We start from the raw sequence: 22,806 nt of genomic DNA on the forward strand, positions 1-22,806 counted from the left end.
TTGCATATTGATGTCATTTAGAAGGATTGGGAAGTTTTTCCCCGTTATGTCTTCAGATACTCTTCCTAGCCCTTTTCTCTTCTCTTTCTGAGTCACCAGTGATTCTTACATTTATGTGCTTCATGTTGTCCATCATTTCCCTGAGATCCATTTCAGACTTTTCCATTTTTTTCACCATTTCTTCTCTTGTGTGTTTGCATTCAATTGCAAAGCAATTGACAGATCCTCTAGTTCACTTCTTCTTTCTTCTGCCTCTTCAAATCTGGTGTTAAATGTCTCAAGAACCTTTTCAATTTGATCAACAGTATCTTTTATTTCCATGAGATCTGCTATATTTTTATTTACTCTTTCAAATTCTTCTTTATGCTCTTTTTGACTCTTCTTGACTCTTCTTGATGTCCTTTATGTCCTTAGCCAATTCATTGAAGTTGATTTGGAGATTTGTGAGTAATTCTTTGATTAATTGCTCCAAGTTCTATGTCTCCTCTGGATTTTTAATTTGGTTGTTTGGCTTGTCCATATCTTCTTGTTTCTTCCTGTGCTTTATGATTTTCTGTTGGCTTCTGGGCATTTGCTTATCTTGATAAGGTTATTTTGGGAAATGCAGGATTTTTTGAACATTTATCTATTTTTTTTTTGGCAGAGCCACAGCTTGCTGGAGTGTACTTTCCCTGTCTTCCCAGCAGATGGCACTATTGAGCCACCTCTCACGCTCAAACCAGCCTTCTCCCAACTTCGCCTGTGCACTGGGCAGTGTCCAAAGCGGGTGGAAATCCATTCAGCACACCTGTTCATGTGCACTGGGGACTGCTGGCCCTGGGGGTGCGGTGTGGGCCCTCTGTAGTTTGGCAGGGAGTCCTCTCAAGGGCATCATGTGTCTGGTGATTCCCAGGCCTCCAGGTGGGTCACTCTCGGGCTGTGGGGCTGCGTATTTTACCCTCAAGCTCAAACCCTTCTGCTCTGTGCCCACCATGCTCCTGGGAGCCTCTGGAGTATTGGAGGGGCTCCTGGTGCTTCCATGTGGTACCCTCGCCTATCCCTGCGTCTCACTGGTGCACAGCACAGAGTTCCACAGAGGGAGAGTAAATGCGGTCAACACTGGTCTGCTGCCTCCTGGGTTCCCTCATGGGAGCTCCCAGCCATGTGGCTGTGGAGGATTATCTCCCCAACTAATTGCTGAGATGGGTACATGGAAGTGGAGAGCTGCTCAGCCCCTGCTCAGCAGCTGCCTCACCACTGCCAGCCCCCCGGCAGCAGTCCCAGCTGAATAAACCCACCCCATCCTTTGAGACACAGTTTCTCCACTTTTTTGTCGAAGTCCCCTCCTCTTATTATAGAAGTCCCTCTCTGGCTGCCCACACCCTGAAACTGCTGTCTGGGACATCTTCCAGCCCTTCTCTAGTTTCTTTCCCTTATTTATTTACTTTTTTAAGTTAAGTATTCTTTTATTATAACCATCTTACAGATAAGGAAACCAAAACTCAGAAAACTTATGTGACTTGTCCAAAGTAAGATTTTATCTTCATCTCTCCTGTCTCATAAAACATCATGTTAGAGAATGAATTGACACTACATTGAAAATACTTAGTATAATTTCCTTTTTTTTTCTTTTGAATCTGCTGACTGTATGTCTGTCTCTTGTCTGTCTTTGTCGACAACGGTCATTCTAACTAAACTGAAATCAGGGAGTACTTCTTCCCTTGACATTTCATGTACCATGCCTGGTACTGTAGCCACTGGCATTTGAAGAAATGAACTGTCATTTTCAAATGGACTTGAATCAAGACATGGAAGAGTAGTTGAGAAAAGCCAAGTAGAACTTACAGACCTTAATTTAATAAGCAAAGATATAAGGCCATTAAAAATAGAATAGGATCCAGTATCTGAATTGGATCAGGTCAATTTTGGAGGCAAGCAAAGTTAGTTCCAGCTACAGCTGGAATCCATCAATTTCTCACTACTTTCAATGCTGGTTTAAGTCACAATCATCTCATCTCTCATTTGGAGTTCTGCAATAGCCTCCTAACAGGTTACCCTGTGTCTACCCTTTGCCTCCCTACAATTTATTCCCAATACAGTAGTCAGAGTGGGCCTTTGAAAACATAAGTCATACTGTCACTCCTTTGCTCAAAATCTTGCAGCAACCACCCCCTCCCCACATTTCAATCATAAAAAAAAATGCAAGTCATTAAATTGGGCTACAAGACCCTATGTTGTATGGGCCCACTTCTTCTAAACACTCAACTTCAAATCACACTACTGTGCTCCTTGCTCATTGTGCTCTAGTCTCACTGGGTTGTCGCTTTTCCTCTAAAACTCTAACATGTCAGACACACTCTGTCTTGTGGTCATTTTCTGTAGCCAGTCCTTTGCCTAGGTCAAATCTTCCCGCAGGATCTGTTTGGCTAATTCTCTCACCTCCTTCAAGTCTTGGCTCAACTCTCACCTTCTCAAGGAGACCTACCCTATACTGAAGATTGCCCAACCATTGCCCACCCCTACTCGCAGAGTCTTCACTTACCCTGATCTACTTTTTTTAAATTTTTTATTGAGATTGTTCACATACCATACAGTTATCCAAAGATCCAAAGTGTACAATCAATTGCTCATAGTGCCATCAATCAGCTGTGCATCCATCACCACAATTAATTTTTTTTTCAATTTTTAGAACATTTTCATTACTCCAGAAAAGAAACAAAGACCAAAAAAAGGAAACTGAAATCCTCCCATTCCCCTAACCACCTCCCCTCCATTATTGACTCATAGTATTGGGGTAGTACATTTGTTACTGTTGGTGAAAGAAGGTTAAAATATTACTAATGGTAGTATATAGTTTGTAATAGGTATATTTTTTTCCTATATGCCCCTTTATTATTAACTTCTAGTTATAGTGTCATACATTTGTTCTGTTTCATGAAAGAGATTTCTAATAGTTGTACAGTTAATCATGGACATTGCCCACTACAAGATTCACTGTTTTATACATTCCCATCTTTTAACCTCCAACTTTCCTTCTGATGACATACATGACTCTGAGCTTACCCTTTCCACCACATTCACAGACCATTCAGCACGGTTAGTTATTCCGACAACATGCTACCATCTCCTCTGTCCACTTCCAAACGTTTAAGTTCACCCTAGTTAAACATTCTGCTCATAATAAGCAATTGCTCCCCATTCTCTAGCCTCGTTCTGTGTCCTGGTAACTTATATTTCATGTCTATGAGTTTACATATTATAATTAGTTCATATCAGTGAGATTCTGCAATATTTGTCCTTATGTGTCTGACTTATTTCACTCAATATAGTGCCCTCAGGGTTTCTTCATCAACCCATTTTTTTAAGATGGTTTTGTTCACACACCATACATTCTGTCCTAAGTAAACAATCAATGGTTCCCTGTATAATCTCATATTTATGTATTTACCACCATTACTACTATCTATATAAGGACATCTCCATTTCTTCCACAAAGAAGGAGAAAGAGTCAAAGAAGGTAGAGAGACAAAAGAAAAAGGAAAAAAAAAAAAAGACATGACAGCTAGGAAGCAACAAAAGGAAAGATAGCATTAAACTAAAGTAGAATAAGAGTCAGACAACATCACCAATGCCAAGAGTCCCATTCCCCTCCCGTATATCCCCTCCTTGTGTGCATTTAGCTTTGGTATATTGCCTTTGTTACATTAAAGGAAGTGTAATATAATGTTTCTGTTATTATGGTCTCTAGTTTGCGTTGATTGTATTTTCCCCCAATCCCACCCTGTTTTTAACACCTTGCAATGTTGACATTCATTTGTTCTCCCTCATGTAAAAATATGTGTACCTTTTTTCACAGATGTTGCGCCCTCTAGGTTTCACTGAGTTATACAGTCCCAGTCTTTATCTTTCCTCTTTCCTGTGGTATCCCGCATGGTCCTAACCTTCCTCTTTCAACCATAATCACAGTCATCTTTGTTCAGTGTACTTATATTGCTGTGCTACTATCACCCAAAATTGTGTTCCCAACCTCTCACACCTGTCTTTTCCTATCTTTCTGTAGTGCTCCTTTTAGTATTTCCTGTAGAGCAGGTATCTTGTTCACAAACTGTCATTGTCTGCTTGTCAGAGAATATTTTAAGCTCTCCGTCATATTTAAAGGACAGTTTTGTTGGATATAGGATTCTTGGTTGGCGGGTTTTCTCTTTCAGTATCTTAAATACATCACCCCACTTCCTTCTTGCCTCCATGGTTTCTGCTGAGAAATCTGCGCGTAGTCTCATCAAGCTTCCTTTCTGTGTGATGGTTCACTTTTCTCTTGCTGCTTTCAGGATTCTCTCTTTGTCTTTGACATTTGATAATCTGATTATCAAGTGTCTTGGCATAGGCCTATTCAGATCTATTCTGTTTGTGGTACGCTGCACTTCTTGAAACTGTAATTTTATGTCTTTCATAAGATATGCGAAATTTTCATTGATTGTTTCCTCTATTATTGCTTTGCCCCTTTTCCCTTCTCTTCTCCTTCTGGGACACCCATGACGTGTACATTCATGCATTTCATGTTGTAATTCAATTCCCTGAGATGTTGCTCATATTTTTCCATTCTTTTCCTTCTCTGTTCTTTTGTGTGTAGGGTTTCAGGTGTCTTGTTCTCCTGTTCCTGAGTGTTTTCTTCTACCTCTTGAGATCTGCTGTTGTATGTCTCCATTGTGTCTTTCGTCTCTTCAATTGTGCCTGTCATTTCCATAGATTCTGCCCCTTATGTTTTCGAACTTTTGATTTCTACCTTATGTATGCCCAGTGTTTTCATTATATGCTTTATCTCTTTTGCCATATCTTCCCTAAACTTTTTGAATTGATTTAGCATTAGTTGTTTCAGTTCCTGTATCTCAGTTGAAGTATAAGTTGTTCCTTTGACTGGGCCATAACTTCATTTTTCTTAGTGTGGGTTGAAGTTTTCCGTTGTCGGCATCTGGTTTCCTTGGTTACCCCAATCAGGTTTTCCCAGACCATAATGGGCACAGGTCTCAAAAGGAAGCAATAGTATCAGGGTTCCCTGAGGATGTGTCTTAAAAGATTGACACACCGTGGGAGGCCTCAAGCCACTCTGCTTTTCTGCCCCGCAGGTGGCGCCTGTCAGCCTGTTGCTCCTGACTGGTGTAAGGAGGTGTGGCCTGTGGCTGTTTTCCCTCAGGCTCTGGGGTCTGGTTCTGAATGGAAGGCAGGTAGTAGAGCTTGGCACCACCTCCTTCCTCTTAGGGAAGATAGACCCCCTAGGAGGAGGTCATTTGCATTTTAAGTCTCTCTAACTCTGCTATCTCCGTTCTTGTCTGGGTCAGAGCACTGGGAACTGAAAATGGCTGAGGCTTTCTCCACTGAGCCATAAAAGAGACATAAAGCCCCCCTTCAGGGTCAGTCCGTGACCCCCTCAGTTTCACCCTTCGGCCAGAGTTAGCACCTGGTCCTCTGGGCTCCATTTCCCTCCCAGAGAGGTCCTCCGGTTCTCCGAGGTCAGTTGTCACGAAAAGCCTCTGTCTGCTTGTTAGGGATTCATAGCTTGTATTGAGCAGTCTACATTTGTTAATTGAAACCCCAGGTGGGGTTGGACTGAGCTGTGTTTGCTCACCCCAGGAATGCTGCTTTCTGCCACGGGGAGGTTTTGCAGTTCGAACTGCCATGTGGGGAGGGTGCTCCCAGCTCGTTCCACAGTTTTTACTTACAGACTTTATGCTGCAATCTCGGGCATTCCTCCCAATCCCGGTTGGTGTACGATGTGTGGACAGTCACAGTTGTCCCCAGCAGTTATTCCAGGTTATTTACTAGTTGTTCCTCATTGTTTATTAGTTGTTCCAGGGGGACTAACTAACTTCCACTCCTCTCTATGCCATCTTCTTCCTCCTCTCCCCTATTTATTTTTTAATAGAAAACATGTTCACATAATTAGAATTCAAAAGATAAGAGTATACAGTGAAGTCTACTTCCCCTTCCCCTTAAGAACCAGTTTCCCAACCCTAGAAACTACCTCGTTAAATGTATCCTTCCAGAGATATTCATGCATATACAAATAAATGCAAAATCTTCCCCCACACATGCACACACACACACACACACACACACACCTTTATTATATAAATGAATTTATAACATTCTATACATACCATTTTGTTCCATGGTGTCTTCACTTAATATCTTGAAAATCATTCCACATCAGGACATAAAGAGCTTCCTCATTCTTTTTTGTGGCTCCATGTTATTTCAATGTATCATAGTTTATTTAATCAGTCACCTGTTGATCAACATTAAGTTTTTCTCTATCTTTGGCTATTTCAAACAATTCTGTGTTGAGAAACTTTGCACTTATATCATGTAGACTAAGTGATTATATCCATAGGATAAATTCCTAGAAGAAGAATTTCTGGGTCAATGAGTATATATGTATTTGTAGTTTTTATGTATATTGCTAATTTGCCTCCATAATCCTGGGATCAATTTGTACTCCCCAGAGCAATGTATGAGGCTACCCATTATCCTAGCCCTTTGCAACTCAGTATGTGATCTATTTTATTTTTCTTTGTCAATCCGATAGGGGAAAAAAAAAATCTCAGTAGAGTTTTAATTTGTATTTCACTGATTATGGATGAGACTGAGCAATTTTTATATGTATAACAGTTATTTGTATTTTAAAAACTTCCTATTCATATAATTTGCTTATTTTCTTATTGATCATCATTGATTTGTAGGAACTCTTGATATGAAGAAATTAGCTCTTTGTCTGTGATATGACTTGCAAATATTTTTTCCAGTTCAGTGTTTGTCTCTTGATAGTCCTTATGTTGGTTTTTGCTGTGAAGAAAGTTTTTTATTTTTATGTGGCCGAACTTATTAACCTTTTCTTTTATGATTTCTGGGTTTTGTGTCATTGGGTAGAAGTGAATTCCTCACTCAAACTTTACTTTAAATTCATGTAGTTTTTTTTTGTACTCTTATGGTTTCATTTTTTACATCAAGATTTTGATCCATTTGGAGTTTATACTAATGAAAAATTTATCATATACAGAACCAACTTTATTTTTTCTCAGTGGTTACCTACTTGTCCTGACACTTTTATTGAATAATACGTCCATTGTCTCCAGTGATTTGAGATGCCACCTTTATGGTTATTATTAATCCCTACCAATTTCATTGTAGAAAGAAATTCATCCCCTCCCCCCCCTTTTTTTTTGCTTTCATTTTCATATATTTGGCTATCCATGTGTTAATTAACTGTTTTCCATATATTGATTAACCATTTGTACTTCTTTTGTAAATTCCAATTTGGGCCATTCGCCCTTTGTTATACATAGGATTATGCTTGCAAATATTTTCCTCAGTTTTTCATATTTGTTCAGTATTGTTTGTGGCATTCTGATGGTGTTATCTTCAAATCTTTGAATGTTTTTTCCTTACTGGTATCCTACCTCTAAGGTACTTAGAAATGAAACTGAAGCATCTGAAGCACAAAGAGGTTCAGTAACTTTTCTAGTTTCATACACTCTGTAATAGTACAGCCCCTGTTACCTGAAAAAAAAATACATTAAAGATGCTAGATTCCATTTATACTTTTAACCTATTCATTGTTTTGCAGGGAGTATCACATTCAAGGCCTAACACAGAGGATGTTTCATTGTGTTATGCCAATCGCTCTGCAGCCCTCTTCCATCTGGGTCAGTATGAGGTGAGTATCAGGATGCCTGGTGTTATTTGAGAGAACTGTGTGGGGTTCACTTGAAGACTGGCCCTTCATCTCTGCTTCTACCTCAGAACGCTAAATCAAGCCATACGGTGATTGGTTGAATTGGAAGCACATTGGAATCCACCCAGATTTGTTCTTTCTTCTGACTCATTTCACCTGTTGCAGGTGATTGCAGGGTAGTGTTGGTTGACGAGAAAGAGTTATGGTACATTCCACAAGGCCATCAACTGTATCCAGTAGGTCAGCATTCTCAGTGTCGAGATCGTTTGTGAGATATGTTGTTTATAGTTCAGATTCCAAGTGTTTGCAAATTATTTGCTTGTTTTTTTTTTTAAGTAGAGCATACAATAGCTGCTCGTTGAATTGTGCCTTGAAGGTCTTCACCTTTCTGTGTATACCTTGTATTGCATAATAGGAAAGGGACTGAGACTATGGAACTGTAACCCATAACAGTTTTTGAAATTACCTATATAACTGCTTGTTGAGCTATACATCAAGAGTCAACACCTTTCTGTGTGTATGTTACATTTTTCAGTAATGGAAATGGCTGAAGGTGTAGAACTGTGACCCATGACATTCTTTGAAATTTGCTAACAACTTGTGAAATCGTACTTTGAAAGTTGTCACTGTTATGTATATATGTTAAAGTTCACAATTTTAAAAAACAGTTTAAAAATATATTTAAAAAATAAATAAAGTAGAACATGTACAGAATTATCCTTGCAATAATATAGCTCATCCTCAATATGCTTTTTTGAGTGGGAAAGTAAATGGTGTACTGAAATGTCTGTGTATGCCTATGAGGGGGGTGGGCTTTATTTGAGTGGCTTTCTTCTTATACCCTAATTGTGGCAACAGAAAAAAAATATTGAGAACTGTATTAGTGGAGTTTTTTAACCAGGAAGTGACCATAATCAAATGTATCTTTCAGGAAGATAATTCTTAGGCATCTTTGATTTCTAATAGAGAGGTCTAAGGTCAAATTCTAAAATACCATTCTGGTACATCCTCAGAAATTCAAATTATACCCTATAGTTTAGAACTATTTGAATAACCACAAGTTCATACTTTATTGCCCTTAGGACTAAAAGAGAGGACCAAGAATCTAACTCCAGGCCCTAAGAGAGTCCTGGACTAGTGAGGACAATTACTGGAAGATCTTGGAAAACATTTAACTTTTTATAGCTTCCTTATTTGTTGTTTCTATTTCCCTTCTTATAATAATGATTACCATTTATTGAGCACTTAGTGTATTCTAGGCACTCTTTTGAGCACTTTAGACATATTATCTTGTTTTATCCTCTAAACAACCTTGTGAGGTATTATTATCCCTATTTTTCAGGTGAGAAAACAATGACTTTGAGATATTAAGTCACTTGCTCTAGGTTATATAACTAGTAAAAGGCAGCATCTGTATTTGAATGAAGGTCTGTTTGACTTCAAAATCAGTCCTCTTACTCACAATACACTAGTTCTTTTTCCTTAAAAACATAAATTTTTAACATGACAATTAAACATAATATCCTCAACAAATATTAAAATATCACTCAGGTAGAACATGAAATAAGCATGTGGTTGTAGTTGCTCCATTTTTAATAATCCTTAACTTTCCTGTAGATTCTTTGAAAGATTTTCAGTGCACATTGAAGAGTAGGAACCAAGGGTCACTTTGGGATTTCCTTTCTGTTTTCAGGCATGTCTTAAAGACATCAGCAGAGCACAGATACATGGGTATCCAGAAAGATTGCAACCCAAGTTGATACTGCGTAAGGCAGAGTGTCTGGTGACCCTGGGGAGGCTACAGGAGGCAAGCCAGACCATCATTGATCTTGAAAGTAGCTTCGCTGACAATCCAACCCTAGCAGCTTCCCACTTTCAAATTCTGCAGAGAAATCTCAGTCATCTGAAAATTAAGGTACAAGAAAAGGAGACTTTCGCAGAACCCTTCCCAGCAGCTCTAACCAAAGTGTTGAAGGATATGGACCTAAAGGAGGAGAATGAACGAATTCCCAGTGCTTCATCATCTGTCGGTTTAGGCACAGACCCTTTGAGAGGTCGTTATCTGATTGCCACGAAAGATATTCTACCAGGAGAGCTCCTGGTGAAGGAGGATGCTTTTGTGAGTGTCCTTAACCCGGGAGAAATGCCACAACTACATCGTGGCCTAGAGAACAAGTGGGACACAAGAGTCACTACTGGGGACCTCTACTGTCACCGATGTTTGAAGCACACTTTGGCCACAGTTCCCTGTGATGGATGCAGCTATGCCAAGTATTGCAGCCAAGAGTGTATGCAGCAGGCCTGGGAGCTCTACCATAGTATAGAGTGTACTCTAGGGGGGCTGCTTCTCACACTGGGTGTCTTTTGCCACACTGCCCTGAGATTAACTCTTTTAGCTAGGTTTGAGGATGTTGGCGGAGTCATAAGGAAGATTTGTGGTGAGATTAGTAACAAAGACATCTATTTACCTGAAAGGAAGAATCGGGGCAAAACACCCAATTATGACCTTGAGCAGAATGAAGAAAATGGTAAAATAGTTGAAACCCCAATTTCTGGATGTGATATTAATGAAAAGTATGAAAATAATTATAATGCTGTCTTCAACCTTTTGCCCCATACGGAAAACCATAGCCCAGAGCACAAATTCCTCTGTGCCTTAAGTGTTGCTGCACTGTGCAGACAGCTAGAAGCAGCCAGCTTTCAGACCCTTACACCAGCTTTGAAATCTTCTAAGCTGAAAGCAGCAGTGGCTCTTGCATTGTCTCCAGAGTTGAATATTTGGGGAGTGGCCATGCTGAGACACATGTTACAGCTGCAATGTAATGCTCAAGCAATAACCACTATACAGCAGAAGGGTAAGAAGGAACTTTTTTTGTTTTTGTGTGTGTTTGTTTTTTACCTAACAACATTGTCCTTGATGCAGCGGATATTTGGGAAAAAACTGAAAGGAGTAGAGTTCAAACGAATTAGTGGTCTAATAGGAAAACACAGGTGCCTTGTATTATTATTATTATGCCGTTGAGAAGCTGTGTGACGTAAACAATTTATCTGATCCCATTCTGCCTCAGTATTCTCATCCATAAAATGGGTAGTTTAACCCCACCCAGCTTTACAGAATTATGAGGTTGACATATTTGTTTGTAAAAAAAATACCTTAAAAAATTAAAAGCACTATTGTGGAGGTTTTTTATTGCAAAGGAAAACTAACTCAAATAATACCAGATTTATTAGAAGAATGCATGCACAGGAATCCAGAGAAAGCTAAATAGTTTTTTTTCCTTAGAAAGGGCAGAAACAGTAGTGTGCAGTACAGGCTGCAGAAAGAGCAGAGTCTGGAGTCAAGTAAGCTATCAGAATTCTAGCTCACTCCTGTGACTTAGCTGCTGTCTGTCTCTTCTGTTCCCAGCTGACAGACGTTTTCTTTTCTTCTGTTTTAAATTTCCAAGAGAGGAACCCAGGCCCCCATAGTACAACCACACGCTGCTGGCCAGCCTATGCAGGAGCTGTCCTTTTGTCAGGAGGCCAACTCAATCCATCTAGGGCTAGACACAGACCAGCCTATCCCTGCTTTCCTGAACTGGGCTCTAGAGAAAAGGCTATTTAAGCTGGATGAGGAGGTTGGCTGTGCCCAGCATCATGACTGAGGTCTCTGGTACAACTGTACTAATCATACAACCATTATTAGAAAAGAAATAATGTTTCCTGTTTTTCTGTTGTATGTTCTCCATTTTAGCAGAAATGTCTGTCACTTCAATCAGTTCCTTATACTTTTCTTAATTTTCTAGTTAGTTCTATTTAAGGAGGGAAACTAGGTGTCAGCTAAACCTAGGATTTGTAGACATATTAATACAAATTTGGCTTAACTAAACTATACATGCTTAGCTCTTTTGATCTTTTCCCATTAGGTAATCTAGAATTTTGCCAACTTTTTTTGTGTATTTTTCCCTTTAATTTTTATTCAGCTACCAAGTTATATAGTATGTAGGTATCTCACTAGAGATGCTTTTGAGTGAGACTCTCTTCCCCATCCTTGAAACACATGGAACATCCAAAAATAGCACTAACCTCCCATCATATTGCCAAATGACATTGCAAATTGGTCTCTTTTCTTATCTGTCTTTTGTTTCTTTGAGCCATTAATTGAATGTTTTTACAGAATTATGTTTTCCCATGAGTACATTTACTTGCATTTTGTTCTGTTTTTCTGAATATAAAACTGTAATATGTGGGCCTTCTAGATTATAATGACAGGAAGTTATCTACTCTTTATTATCTGTCTTCCTTTTGAAAGACTTAACAGAACACACAAAAAATGTACACATTTCAATAGATCTGGAAACTGTTGTCCAGGTAAACAATAGCAATGACACTAACTAAAGCATGGCCGAGTCCCTGAGGCAGAATGTCAGAGCCAGGTGGGCAGAAGAGTTTTACGTCCACTTTCCTCCTTTGGCCTGCCTCTCACGGTAAGAGGATGTTAGCCTAAATGTTTTTGTTCCAGGTACATGACATTTCCTTACAATTGATTTTTTATTTGCATAGTGAATTTTTGGTGAAATTTCTCACAATTTGTTAAGAGTAAATTTTTGGATAGTATCGATAACCAGGAATACCTGTATTTTCTGTGGCTAATAAGGACTATAAGAGTAAACACAGAGCATAATAGAGACATAGCTTCCTGGGTAATAGAAAGGGGATTGGAGACTTCGGCTTTACCTGTAAGGTTATAATTTTTTTTGCATGATCTATTCTTATTTATCAATGTTTTAAAAATATCTACATTAAAAAAACACTAAAACAAAAATACCAAAATCTTAATAGTGATTAATTCTGAAAGTGGAAATATGGGCATTCTGGTATGCTAATGCTGCTGTTATGCAAAATACCAGAAATGGATTGGCTTTTATAAAGGAGTTTTATTAAGTTACAAGTTTACAGTTCTAAGTATCCAAACTAAGGCATCAACAAGATGATACCTTCACTGAAGAATGGCTGATGGCGTCTGGAACACCTCTGTCAGCTAGGAAGGCATGTGGCTGGTGTCTGCTGGTCCTTTGTTCCTGAGTTGTTTCAAAATGGTTTTCTCCAAAATGTCCCTGGGTGTCTGTCTGAGCTCCTCTATCTCAGCTCCTGTGCATCCTTGCTTTTTTCTCCCAGGGCAATTTTCTCTAAGCTTCTGGGGGTCCTTTCTTAGCTTCTCTGGGGCAAGCTCTGGGCTTTCATCTCTTAGCTTAGCATCTCCACACATCCTTGTGTCTGCATCTCCAAGCATCTCCAAGTATCAGCAAGCATCTGGGTCTCTCTTATAGGACTCCAGTGATTTAGTTAAGACCCATCCTGAGTGGGTAGAGTCCACACCTCCATGGACATAATCCAATCCGAGGTTCCGCCGTAATCAACAGACTGATCAATCTGTCTCCACAAGATCGCATTAAAGAATATGGTTTCTCTGGGGGACATAATAATCCAAACTGGCACAATGGGTGATTGCTGTTTTCTTCTTTGAAGTTTTCCATGTGAGTTATTTAAAACTTTGAAGGAACAGATTGTTTCTAAACTGCATAGGGTCTAAACCAGACCCTAGGGGAAAACCTAGAACTCATTCCTACTCACTTTACAAAGCAAAGAATAAAATTTATGGACCAGTCTCACTTGTGAATATGAAGGAATCTGAATCAATCTCTGCTGTATCACATCCAGCAGTTTATTAAAGGAATAATAATATATGACCAAGTTGGGTTTGTTCCAGGAATGCAAGAGTATTTTAATTTGGAGGGGTATGAAACAAGGCTTGAATAAATGCAGAAATGTGTCATGTTCTAAGACGGAAAGACTGAAAAATGTAAAAATGGAAGTTCCCCCCATTAACCTCATAAGTTTGATGCAATTTCAAACAAAATCACAATTGGATTTGACAGTGATTCTAAAGTTCATCTTGAATGAGTGGGTAAGTATAGCCTTTTTTGTTGAGAAAGAGAGTACTGTAGGGGCCTAGTACTCTTGAGAATTCATACCAGCATTGAAGCTACAAAATGGTACTGCTATGGTAGCCCTCAAAAAAGTATTAGATTCTTTCTTCAAATCATTAAAAAGTTAAATATTAAAAAACTAAACCAAACTGCCTATGGGGAAAGGTATATGGGAACCCTGTACTTTCTGTATGCTTTTTCTATAAACCTATAACTACTATAAAATTTTTTATTTAAAATTTTTTAAATTAAAAAACTAAAATAGAAACAAACAAAATAATTAAACCATACACATATTTACAAAAAGATAAGTGAACATATAGCCTTAGAGTAGGAAACGCCTTTTTAAGTATATATACCAAGTTTAGTTAATTAAAAAACAGCTGTATTTAACTACCTAAATACCAAACATCAAAATCACCATACTGGGTAAAGAATATAGGGGATGTAGGTGAAAGAGGTCCTTAAAGGAATGAAAACATTGGATTGGGAGGCAGAAGACCTGGATTTCTGTTCTGGATGTGCCACTAACTCTTTGTATGAACTTGCGCAAGTTAGTTAACCCATGTGTGTCTCAGTATTCTCATCTGTAGAATGAAAGGACTAGATGAGCCTCAAAGCCTCTGGGGTAGCTTGTTTGCAAAGATGGCCACAACAGTGTCTCCATCCCTATATGTGTGCCCCTCTGCCTTTTCTCCCATCAAGAGGTGGAGTCTTATTTCCCGCCCCTTGAATCTGGGCTAGCCCTGTGACTTGCTTTCACTGGGATGCAGTAGAAGTGACATTCTGTGACTTTTGACTTGAAGCTTTAAGACTCCTTGTAGCTTCCTTGTGACCCTCCTGAAATAATGTGGCAATGTGAACAAGCCCAGGGCTAGCCTCCTTGAGGATGAAAGACCATGCACCAGGTAAATGCAGTCATGAACCATCTCAGGTAAGAATAGCAGAAAAACCACTCACCTGAGCCCAGACAAAATTGCTGACCCACAGAACTGTCAGCAAATAAAAGTTATTGTCATAACACCCCCCCCAAAAAAAACAAAAATTAATTTGTGAATGACAAAATGAAGAACATTTCTAGCAATATACAACTCTTAAAATTAATATGCATAGTAATGAAAATGTTCTGTAATGGGTTGTGGTGGTGGTCGCACAACTTTGTAAGTTTCCTAAAAGTCATTGACTTAAGTCCTCAAAACAGATACTATCATATGTAAATTATATCTCAGTAAAGCTGTTAAAAAAAATACATGTAAACAAGCACTTTATCAAAATAGTATTAAAATGGCCAATAAATTCACATCTAAACCCTCTCTAGTAATTAAAACAAGAAACTATTTTTTACCTATCAGATTGGCAGAGTTGGTTTTATTATTATTATTATTATTATATGTATTTATAGGTTAGGGTGTAAAGAAATCACCACTTTTCATACATTTCTTTTCATACCCATCCTTTCTGGAAAACAGTTTGACTAAGTATAACAAAGAACATATCTTTTAACCCTGTTATTCCACTTACAGGAGTTTATCCCAAAGAAATAATCAGGAATTTGTTTAGCGATATATAGAGTCTCATCATAATGTCATCATAGTGAAAAGTTGAAAACAGCCTAAATGTCCAACAATAAGGAATTAAATATGAAATATCCCTGTAGTGGAATGAGTCATTAAAATTGCATATGTAAAAATGTTCATAATTTATTAGGTGAAAAGAAATAAGTTACAAATCACAATGTATATACCATGTTGCCAACTATGTTAAAAATTCTATATATAAACATAGAAAGACTACAAGAAAATACACCAAAATATTATCCCTGGTGATGGGATTACAGATGACTGTTATTTTCTCTGTAATTTTGTTTTTAAATTTGTTTTCTGACTACCATGTATTTCTTTTGTAATTTTAATTGGGTTTTTTTTTTAATAATAAAAGCAATTAAAATGCTGTGAATGTTTTTAAGGCACTTGATACATATTGCAAAATTGCCCTCCAGGAAAGTTGTACCAGTTACACCCACCAGCAATGTTCACCTTCATTTTTGAATCCAATCTAATTTTGTTTTAGTCTGCTCATATTTCTAATCTTGTTATATCCATTTTTATTATTTCTTTGGGGTTCCAACACCTCCCAATTTAGTGTTCTCATTGAATTTCATTAGCAGCTATTTCGTTAGTAGCACAGAAGGATTAAAGTGTTAAAAAGGATAGACTTTGACAAAAACCGGTTAAGATGTGTGTTATTATCTTTGCATAAATCCTATTTAATCAAAATTCCTTAAAAAAACTCTCTCTGGAGCTTATCTCAAGGGGCAGAACTGGCCACGGATGATATTTTAGACCTTGATGTGTGTGGTTATATCTCAGTAGGAATGGCAAATTCATGACATATCCAAACTCATGTCATAACAAGACTTCAAGAGGTTCTAATGTATCTTCAGATCAATTCACTGCCCTTTGCTTTCATTGGTCATCCACCAGGAATCCACCTTTAGTTTGGGTACTTAATTACTTGCCATACACACAAACTTCTGATTTTGCAGAATATGTACCAGAATAGATGTGGTATGGAAGTATTGTGAATGAAACTTGTTTTCTTTACTTGAATCCTATTTTTAATGCACTAGTGATATTAACAAAGACCACTTTTGGTAAAATAAAGAATCATTCCCTCATATATATATATTTTTTTAATACAAAATGTCACATTAAACTTGTTTAATAAGGGACATATATGGTCTCACTTTCTATTATCTCTACTAATAGATGACTAATGCAAAATATTGAATAATTTTTAAAAATCAATACTTGATTTTTTAGGAATAATTAGAGAAATACTCTGACATAAATACTCACCCCAGTCAGTTCCTGGGCTTACTTCTGTTAGGGAATAATCTATAAATAATTCACGAAGCTGACATTAGTCACTGTTTTGTGATAATTTTTTCTGGGAAAATTTTAGCACCTATTCTAATATAGATTGCCAGTTATCAGTAGTTGGGAATGCAAGTCAACTCTTAATTATGCAGAGGCTGATTACTCAGACTACAGATTGTTCATGCCCTGTACTGCTCCTTCCTGCTGCCTACCTTTTAGCATTTTCACTGCTCATTAGCACATACAGCAGAAGGCAGTCATCAGACAAGGAGGGGGAAGGGAGGTGAAACTAAAATCAGTTAAACATTTAGGAGAATCTCTGATGGAAGATTTTAGTACAATTTGTAGAATGGTAAACAGAAATTGAGTCATTTGGATTCTTTGTGAATTTTATTTGCTTATTCTATTCTTGCCCTCCGTTGCAAAAGACAATAGAGTTTTCGGTGCAGAGACCACAGTATTCCTATCTTTAATAATTTCCTTTACCAAATGTTTTCACATCATGATTCATGATATTTTCTTTATTCACGGCATTTGTACCTAGGTAACTTAGTTCTTTGGTGAATGGCATATTGAGATTCCTGGTCTATGTACAGTGTTGCCGCATTATCTGATAGAGGAATCTGGCTTTTCTGTATATAAATGAGTTTTCCAGACATCTGAAGGTTTCCCTGTTAGTGCCAATAGCTTTTGCATTACAGCCTGTTTTGTTGGATACACTGTTTCCTCAGACTTCATCCAAGGCTACTGAACATAATTCAAGCCTTCTGGATACCCAGAGTTACCTTATACTGCATGTGCTCCTGGTATATATATAGCTATTACCAAAACCCATGCAGGTATCCTGTCAGTATAGGAATCTCTAGCTAAGTGAAATGTTACAACTGTAGTAAAACTTGAGTGATGCTAGTGTTTTCATTTACTCTCAGTCCTTTATTCTTATATAAGTTTTCTGCTTTCTTCTCCAGTCTGTTACCTATCTCATCTGCCATTTCAGAAAACCTGCCTCATATATATTTTTTCCTGTTTATTAATTCTCTGCTTATCCACTGTTGTGGTCTGAGAAACTGAGTAACTAATCTGGTTAGAGCAAATAAGCCTGCTTGAGAGTACGAAGACCCCACATAGGAATATATAAACACATGAGCTTTGGTGCAGAAACAACTTCACTGCTTGAGTCATTATTTCCCTTCTTCCTGACTTTCAATCATGTAGTTAAGTCTCTGATTAAGTATGTTTCAAAAAAGAGATTATTTGGGACATGAGAATGTCTTGAATAGAGCTAATGCAGAGAGTTTTTACAATGAGAGCTACTGCTGACTGATTTCTCAGAAATATAGGACAAAGGGCAGAATGAATATGGAAGCATAAGGAATATTGACTTTTTAAAAATATATTTAATCCCAGGAATGAGCCTGGCCCTGGCATTGAGGGATTAAGAATGCCTTTTTGACCAAAAGGGGGAAAAGAAAGGTAACAAAATAAGGTTACAGTGGCCAAGAGATTTCAAATAGAGTTGAGAGACTATCCTCTTATGCAAGAGGATATTCCAAAAGCCCACTGTTTGCTAATGCTGCCAGAATGCAAAACACCAGAAACGGATTGGCTTTTATAAAGGGGGTTTATTTGGCTACACAGTTACAGTCTTAAGGCCATAAAGTGTCCAAGGTAAGGCATCTACAATAGGGTACCTTCACTGGAGAAAGGCCATTGGCGTCCAGAAAACCTCTGTTAGCTCAGAAGGCATGGGACTGGCATCCACTTGCTCCCACGTTGCATTTCAAAATGGCATTCTCCAAAATGTTGCTCTTGGGGCATTTTGTCCTCTCTTGCTGCGGCTCCTCTTCAAAATGTCACTCTCAGTTGCTCTCCAAAATGTCACTCACAGCTGCACTGAGTTCCCTCTGTTTGTCACCTCATTTATATGGCTCCAGTGATTTAGTTCAGACCCACCCTGAATGGGTGGGGTAACACCTCCGTGGAAATTATCCAATCAAAGTCATCACCCACAGTTGGGTGGGTCATATCTCCATGGAAACATCCAATCAAAAGGTCACACCCTACTATGTGATGGTGCTGTGAACAGTTGATTGTACACCATGGATGACTGTATGGTATGTGAATATATCTCAGTAAAGCTGAATTTAAAAAAAAAAAGAAAGGGAGAAGGCACTCAGACATAGAGGAGGAGGCCATGTGATGATGGAGGCAGAGAGTAAAGTGCTGCAGCTACAAACCAAGGAACACCAAGGATTGCCAGAAAACAACTAGACACCAGGAAGGAGCAAGGGAGGGTTCTCCCCTTCATGTTTCAGAGGGAGCATGGTCCTGCTCACACCTTGATTTCAGACTTCCAGCCTCCAAAACTAGAAACAATAAATTTCTGTTGTTTTAAGCCACCCAGTTTGTAGTACTTTGTTACAGCAGCCCTAGGAAACTAAGACAGCAAGTGAAATTTATTGGAGAAATTGTGTAATCACCACCAATCCCACTATCCAGAGATTATTAACATTGGATATGTACTTCTGTATATTTTTTTCCTATGCATGACTTTGTATATATGGATATTTTTCTTTCCACAAAAATTGGTATTAAACTGTATATTCTAGTTTGTAACCTGCATATTTCATATAGAATTATATTGTTAACATTCTTCCCATATCAATAAATATTCTTCTATGGTATTAAAAAAAAAAAGTCACACTCTAATCAAAAAGATTAATCAATCTGCCCCCACAAGATTGCATCAAAGATAATGGTGTTTTGGGGGCCATAATACACACAAACCAGCACACCCACCAACCAACAGTAGTCCTAAAAATACTAAAGAATACCTAGGTCCATATCTGAGATTCTATAAAAGTTTCACTCACTAAGTTTACTTTTCAGAAACTTAAGTCCTCCAGAGTGTTCCTATGCCAGATAAGTCCCAGAACCCAGAGGCAACAGCCTCTCCAAGAACATCAACCAAATGCATTCCCCTTCCCCATAATGTCGACACCCCTTTTCAATATTGTGCCAGGTTGAATGTATTATGTTCCCCCAAACGCCATTATCTTTGATGCAGTCTTGTGTGGGCAGACATATTAGTGTTGATTAGATTGTAAGTCTTTGATTGAATGTTTCCATGGAGATGTGACCCACCCAACTGTGGACGAGATCTTTCATTGGATAATTTCCGTGGAGGTGTGGCCCCACCCATTCAGCATGGGTCTTGATTAGTTTATTGGAGCACTGTATAAGCTCAGACAGAAGGAACAAGCTTGCTATAGCCAAGAGGGACACTGAAGAATGCACAGAAGCTGAGAGAGTAGCTGCAGATGAGAGACAGTTTGAAGACGGCCGTTGAAAGCAGACTCTTGCTCCGGAGGAGCTAAGAGAGGACAAACACCCCGAGAGCAACTGAGAGTGACATTTTGGAGAGAAGCTGCAGCCTACAGAGAAACGTCCTGGGAGAAAGCCATTTTGAAACCAGAACTCCAGAGCAGACGCCAGCCACGTGCCTTCCCAGCTAACAGGTTTTCCAGACACCAACTGCCATCCTCCAGAAGGTACCTGATTGTTGATGCGTTACCTTGGACACTTGATGGCCTTAAGACTGTAACTGTGTAACCAAATAAGCCATTTTATAAAAGCCAATCCATTTCTGGTGCTTTGCATTCCGGCAGCATTAGCAAACTGGAACAAATATGAACAAGTTATGGTGGTCATGGCATTGAATCTTTATATAAATAATTTTTTCTTAGTTTCTAAGGTACTAGAATAGCTAGAAAGAAATAACTGACGATATTGACTCGGGCAAGATGGCGGCATAGAGAGGAGTGGAAGCTAAGTAGTCCCCCTGGAACAACTACAAAAAACCAGAAACAACTAGTAAATAATCCAGAATAACTGCGGGGGGACAAACAAGACCATCCATTCATCATACACCAACCTGAATTGGGAGGAATGCCCAAGAACACAGCATAAAATCTGTAAGTAAAACCTGCGGAACCAGGTCGGGAGACCCCCTCCCCCATAGCCCGAGCTGCGGAGCCTTGTGGTGCCAGAGAGAAGCTCTCTCCCAGCAAGTGAATACGGCTCAGCTGAGCTCCAACTGGGGTTTTAAGTAGCGAGTGTGAACTGCTCACTACAGGTACGCAGCCCCAAAAAACAGACAGAGGCTTTGGGTGACGACTGACCTGGGAGAGCCGGAGGATCGCCTTGACTGGGTCTGAAGGGGACTATCTGTTTCTTTTTCGGCTCAGTGGAGAAAGCCCCAGTCATTTTAAGTTTCCAGGGCTATGACTCGGGGAAGGGCGGAGACAGCACAAGCAGAGAGCAAGACCATTGAAATGCTAATGACCTCCACCTGGGGGGTCTGTCTTCTCTAGGAGGAAAGGGGTGGGGCCCTTTCCATTCAGAACCAGACCCCAGAGCCTGGGGGAACACGGCCATACCTCCTCACACCAGTCAAGAATTATAGGCTAACAGGCGTCACCTGCTGGGCAGAAAAGCACAGTGACCCGAGGCATCAAAGGGTGGAGCAATTTTCTAAGACACTCCTGCAGGGAAACCAGATACTGAATATTTCTTCCCTCTGGGACCTGAGCCTGTTCTGGTCTGGGAAAACCTGATTTGGATAACCAAGGAAACCATGCCTAGACAAACAAAGTTATGGCCCAGACAAAGGAACAAACATACACTTCAACTGAGATACAGGAATTTAAACAACTAATGCTAAATCAATTCAAAAAGTTTAGAGAAGATATCGCAAAAGAGATAGAGGCTGTAAAGGAAGCACTGGACATGTATATGGCAGAAATCAAAAGTTCAAAAAACCTACTAGTAGAATCTATGGAAATGAAAGGCACAACGCAAGAGATGAAAGACAATGGAAACATACAACAGCAGATCTCAAGAGGCAGAAGAAAACACTCAGGAACTGGAGAACAAAACACCTGAAAGCCTACATGCAAAGGAGCAGATGAAGAAAAGAATGAAAAAATATGAGCAACGTCTCCAGGAACTCAAGGATGAAACAAAGTACAATAATGTACGTATCATTGGTGTCCCAGAAGGAGAAGAGAAGGGAAAGGGGACAGAAGCAATAATAGAGGAAATAATCAATGAAAATTTCCCATCTCTTATGAAAGACATAAAATTGCAGATCCAAGAAGCGCAGCGTACTCCAAACAGAAGAGATATGAATAGGCCTACGCCAAGACACTTAATAATCAGATTATCAAATGTCAAAGACAAAGAGAATCCTGAAAGCAGCAAGAGAAAAGCAATCCATTACATACAAAGGAAGCTTCATAAGACTATGTGCGGATCTCTCAGCAGAAACCATGGAGGCAAGAAGGAAGTGGTGTGATATATTTAAGATACTGAAAGAGAAAAACCACCAACCAAGAATCCTGTATCCAGCAAAACTGTCCTTCAAATATGAGGGAGAGCTCAAAATATTTTCTGACAAACAGACAATGAGAGACTTTGTGAACGAGACACCTGCCCTACAGGAAATACTAAAGGGAGCACTACAGGGTGATAGAAGACAAGAGTGCGTGGTTTGGAACACAATTTTGGGAGATGGTAGCAGTGTAAGTACACTGAACAAAGGTAACTATGAATACGGTTGGGAGAGAAAGATGGGGAGCATGTGAGACACCACAAGAAAGGAGGAAAGATAACAACTGGGACTGTGTAACTTGGTGAAATCTAGAGTATTCAACAATTGTGATAAAATGTACAAATATGTTCTTTTACGAGGGAGAACAAGCAAATGTCAACCTTGCAAGGTGTTAAAAATGGGGAGGCATTGGGGGAGGGATACAATCAGCATAAACTAGAGACTGTAACTAATAGAATCATTGTATTATGCTTCCTTTAATGTAACAAAGGTGATATACCAAGGTGAATGCAGATAAGACGGAGGGATAGGGGAGGCATGTTAGACACTTGACATTGGTGGTATTGTCTGATTCTTTATTCTACTTTGATTTAAGGTTATTTTTCCTTTTGCTGCTTCCTAGCTGTCATTTTTTGTTTGTTTGTTTCCTCTTCCTTTTGCCTCTCTACCTTCTTTGACTCTCCCTCCTGCCTTGTGGAAGAAATGTAGATACTCTTGCTTAGTATGAGCCGAATGTTCAATTAGGATGAACTTAAATGTTTGGAAATGAACAGGGGTGTTGGTAGCAAGATGTGAGAATAACTAACAGTGCCGAATGGTGTGTGAATGAGGTAGAAAGGGGAAGCTCAGAGTCATATA

The 22,806-nt window shown here is 39.0% G+C and overlaps 1 protein-coding gene across 3 annotated transcripts in view; it reads left to right on the forward strand.

Moving 5' to 3' along the window:
- Positions 1–22,806, forward strand: part of SMYD4 (SET and MYND domain containing 4) — an 87,107-nt gene that overhangs the window by 57,440 nt on the left and 6,861 nt on the right. For all 3 annotated transcript variants that reach the window (XM_037809650.1, XM_037809651.1, XM_037809652.1), the window contains exons 4-5: positions 7,601–7,690; positions 9,402–10,563. In XM_037809650.1, coding sequence (XP_037665578.1) covers positions 7,601–7,690; positions 9,402–10,563 — 1,252 coding nt within the window. The remainder of the gene's footprint in view (positions 1–7,600; positions 7,691–9,401; positions 10,564–22,806) is intronic.

Source organism: Choloepus didactylus, chromosome 18 (genome assembly GCF_015220235.1).
Source record: "Choloepus didactylus isolate mChoDid1 chromosome 18, mChoDid1.pri, whole genome shotgun sequence".
NCBI lineage: Eukaryota > Metazoa > Chordata > Mammalia > Pilosa > Megalonychidae > Choloepus > Choloepus didactylus.